The 4395-nt window shown below is 48.6% G+C and overlaps 1 protein-coding gene across 2 annotated transcripts in view; it reads right to left on the reverse strand.

Annotated features, from left to right (window-relative positions):
* Positions 1-4053, reverse strand: part of LOC114630448 (poliovirus receptor homolog) — a 16146-nt gene extending 12093 nt beyond the window's left edge. For both annotated transcript variants that reach the window (XM_028778684.1, XM_028778683.1), the window contains exons 1-2: positions 3879-4053; positions 994-1347 (exon numbers count right to left, since the gene is read on the reverse strand). In XM_028778684.1, coding sequence (XP_028634517.1) covers positions 994-1347; positions 3879-3975 — 451 coding nt within the window. In that variant the 5' untranslated portion in view covers positions 3976-4053. The remainder of the gene's footprint in view (positions 1-993; positions 1348-3878) is intronic.
* Positions 4054-4395: the final 342 nt, after the last annotated feature.

Below are 4395 nucleotides of genomic sequence, written 5' to 3' on the forward strand. Positions count from 1 at the left end.
CACTTGGGAGGCAGAGGCAGGCGGATTTCTGATTTCGAGAGTTCGAGGCTAGCCTGGTCTACAGAGTGAGTTCCAGGACAGCCAGGGCTACACAGAGAAACTCTGTCTCGAAAAAACAAAAAAAAAAAAAAAAGAAGAAGAAGAATAAGAATACACAGTTCAAGTGTCCAGAATGGGTTTTAGGAGGGATCTGGAGAAGTGGCTCAACAGTTATGAGCACAGGCTGATCTTCCAGAGGACCCAGGTTCAAGTCCCCGCACTAGTACATCAGCTCACAACTGTCTATAACTTCAATTTCAGGGGATCCAACATCCTCTTTTGGACTTCATGAATATGTAACATATTATCATATTTATGTATATATTCCATATTTATATATCTCTTTGGTACATAGCTCTGTAAGTATTATTTGATTAAAGAAGAAAGAAATACTCTCTCTGGTCTCTCTCTCTCCCTCCCTCTCTATCTCCCCACCTCCATGTGTTCCCTGCCGGCCTCTTCCGTTCTTTCTTTCTCTCTCTTTTTGTTCTTCTCTGTCCCCTTTCTTTCTCTGCCTCTACTCCCTTCCCATGCCCCTAAATAAACTTCAGTTTATATTAAAAAAAAAAAAAAAGACTAGCCAGGTATAATGATGTATCCACTTAATCCCAGCACTCAGAAGTCAGAGGCAGGAGAATTGCTGTGAGTTTGAGGCCAACCTGGTTTACACGGCAAGTTCCAGGTCAACTAGGGAGGATCATATATCAAAAAGGTCAGTTCAGGAAACTGGGGTGCAATGTGGTAAGCTCAGGAGGGCAAGGTCATCTTCAGCTACACAGCATGTTGGAAGATAGCCTGGGCTACGTGAGATCCTGCCTGTACCTTCTGACTCTCCCCACATCCGGTCTGAACAAATGGAGGATATGTCATGTCCCAAGGGCATCTTGCCTTCTTGCTTTGGCTAGCTCCCTGCTCCTCTGGCCTGGAGGCCCTTCTCCTCACCCCAACACTTACCGAGCACTGTCAGCCAGACATTGGCGCTCCTGCTGCCTCTGGGGAAGGTGGCAATCTGACATTCATAGATGCCTTCGTCTTTTACACCCAAGTTCGAGATGGCCAGAGATGCATTCTGCAGATCCTTGTCCTGCTTGGCTGCCAAGAATCTCACCCTCTCTGGCTCAACGATGTTGGGCCCCCTCTTAGGGTGGAAGACCGCCACAGAGGGGTGGGATCCGTCTGGATTCTTCTTCATCCATGTTATTTGAGTGACTGTCACGTTGTCGTCAGAAACCAGGCTACAGTGCAATACGGTAGACCCTCCCAAGAAGCCGGTCGAATTGAAGGGCACGTGCACAGCTATATCCCCACCTGGGAAACCAGAGACGTTAGTTCATTCTTTTAAATTAATTTATTTTAAAGATGTATTTCCTTTTAGTTTATATGTGTTAGTGTTTGCTAGCATGCATGTACATATAAAAATAATTTTTAAATCCATTTTTTCTTCCATCCCCTTCCCATCAATAACGACTCTGAGACTAATTAGTTATTACTAAATACCTAGGCCAGAAGCTCTGGCTCATTCCGAGCAGCTTATTTTACACACACACACACACACACGCGCGCGCGCACATACACACATGCACACACACGCACCCACATGTACATGCACGCGCGTGCACACACATACACACATGTGCACACATGCACCCACATGTACATGCACATGCACCCACACGCACGCACACACATGCACACACGCACCCACACGCACGCACACACATGCGCACACACGCACCTACATGTACATGCACACTCACACACACGCACGCGCACACACACACACGCACCCACGTGTACATGCACACGCACCCACACGCACGCACACACACACACACACGCACCCACATGTACATGCACACTCACACACACGCACGCACACACACACACACACACGCACCCACGTGTACATGCACGCGCACACACACACACATTCAGACTGTATCTATATCTACCATGTGATCAGTTGCCTCTCCTTCAGTGCCTGCCTGCTGCTTCCTCAGTGTCGCTCTGCTGGTTTACATCCGTCTCTCGCCCCCCTCCATCTCTATTTTACCTCTTACTATTTCCCAGAATCCTCTCTTCCTACTAGTGTCCCAGCCCCTATTTCCTGCCCCAGCCCATTGGCCATTGGCTTTTTTATTGGCAGGTGATGTCTATAAGAGATTTCTCTCTACACGTGTGTCCACCCCATGTGTGCAGTGCCCATAGAGGCCAAAAGGGAGGCATAAAATTCCCCTGAATTTGAGATACAAAGGATTGAGAATCACCATGTGGGAGCTGAGAAACGAACCCAGGTCCTCTACAGAAGCAGCCAGTGCAGCCCCTTATCTTACTTCAATAATAATAATAACAACGTATTGGGGGCTGGAGAGCTGGCTCAGAGGTTAAGAGCAACGGCTGCTCTTCCAGAGGTCCTGAGTTCAATTCCCAGCAACCACATGGTGGCTCACAACCATCTGTAATGAGATCTGATGCCCTCTTCTGGTGTGTCTGAAGATAGCTACAGTGTATTCATACAAATAAAATAAATCTTTAAAAAAAAAAAAAAAAAAACAACGTATTATCGTTATATTTAAATATTTATACATTATAATATAATTAAGTATATTACATTTAAATATTATTAATGTAATTAAATATTTGTATTACAAAATCTATTATAATGTACAATAATTTTGCCTTATAATAATCACATAGTAATTATTATTATTATTATTATTATTATTATTATTATTTACAGGGTCTCAGTACATCCACCGGGCTGGTCTGGAACTCAGAGATCTGCTTGCCTCTGCCTCCTAAATTCTGGGATTAAAGGCATGCGCCATCACACTGGGCTGCAGGCACCATTTATAAATGCAATAAGGCATAGAAGAGTTCGCTAGGGGATCACACAGGCATACGACGATAAGGTGGGGTTTGAATCTGGGCCGTTTATAGTCACTCCGCTAGGCTCTATGTGAAACTCTGTCTTTAGCCCAACACACAGTAGGCCCTCAACATTAGGGAATACAGTGTCAGGCATTTCTGATTACCTCAGAAATCTGATAATGACTTCAGAGTCAAGTTCTGGAAACCCAGGCCCCGCCACGGTGACCCTAGGGTACCCCTGTCCGGGGTTCCACCTGCCTCTGTCTCCTCTGTATTTGGATTAAAGGCATGACCCACCACCTCTCTGTTCTGTTTTGGGTTTTGGTTGCAGCCATGCAGTCAGCATGCTGTTCCCCTCACTCTGAGCTCACCCTGAGCGCTCAGTGTGACTTGCTGTTGGTCCAGCACTGGGCTCCTAATTGGGTTGTGTGAGGATCAAGGGTCTATCCTCAGCACCCTGCGTGCTCAGGGGTAGACTCCTGAGCTAGAATCCCCCAGTGAGCGACTGGCTTCAGTCTCCAACTCAGCAAAAGTTAAAGGAATGAACAAATAAATCAACTCTGAGTTAGTCACTAAAGAGCTTGCTGGAGAGGGCGTCGCCAGGGTTAAAGTTCCCCGCATGAGTCACTTTTTGTCACTACGCATAGGTCATTTATTTTACAATTAAAAAAAAAAAAAACTTTGCGCGCGCGCGTGTGTGTGTGTGTGTGTGTGTGTGTGTGTGCGTGCGCACGCAGAGGGGCAAATCAGGGTCTCATTCCCGAGCCTAGGCTACTCTGGAACTCACGGCACCCCTCCTACCTCATCCTCCCCCGTATTCGGGTGGGTGGTGTGAGCCGCCATGCCCGATTTTCCGGGAATCTCTGCTCCCGAATCCAGACCTATGACTTTGGGCCCGGAAGCAGGGATCGAGTGGGCCTCCCGAGGTGCGCCCAGGCCGGGAGGAGCCGGGGCGCGGGGCTACTTACCGGCTTCCCGGAGCGCATAGCAGAAGAGCAGCAGCAGCCGCGACACCAGCCACATCGGCCACACCGGGGAGCAGGAAGCACGAGACGACTGGGCCATGTGGTTCGGGGTTCGATCCGGCTCTTTCTAGTCCACGAGTATCCCGGTTAGCAGCGGACAAGCGAGTGACTTACCACTCCGGAGACCTGGCGCCAACTGCTGAAGTCTCAGCTGATCGGGCGCCGCCTAGGGAGGGCTGCCCTCTGCGCAGGCGCACACAGCCGAACTAGTCCGCGGGGCTGCTTGATAAGAGCGTACCACCCTGACAATTAGTGTCATGTAAACCTGTCCCCCCCCCCCGGGGGGGGGGGGGGGGGGGGGGGGAGGATGGAGGCAAGAGGATCAGGGGTTCAAAGAGAGTTCGAGGCCAGCCTAGGCCATATGAAATCATCCCGGATTTTTTTTTTTTCTAATTAAAAATGATGGGGAGGGGGTCGGAGCTAGGCTTGAAATGTCTTTAATCACAGCACTCTGGAAGGC

The sequence above is a fragment of the Grammomys surdaster genome, unplaced genomic scaffold (genome assembly GCF_004785775.1).
Source record: "Grammomys surdaster isolate TR1022 unplaced genomic scaffold, NIH_TR_1.0 339, whole genome shotgun sequence".
In the NCBI taxonomy this organism is placed as follows: Eukaryota; Metazoa; Chordata; class Mammalia; order Rodentia; family Muridae; genus Grammomys; species Grammomys surdaster.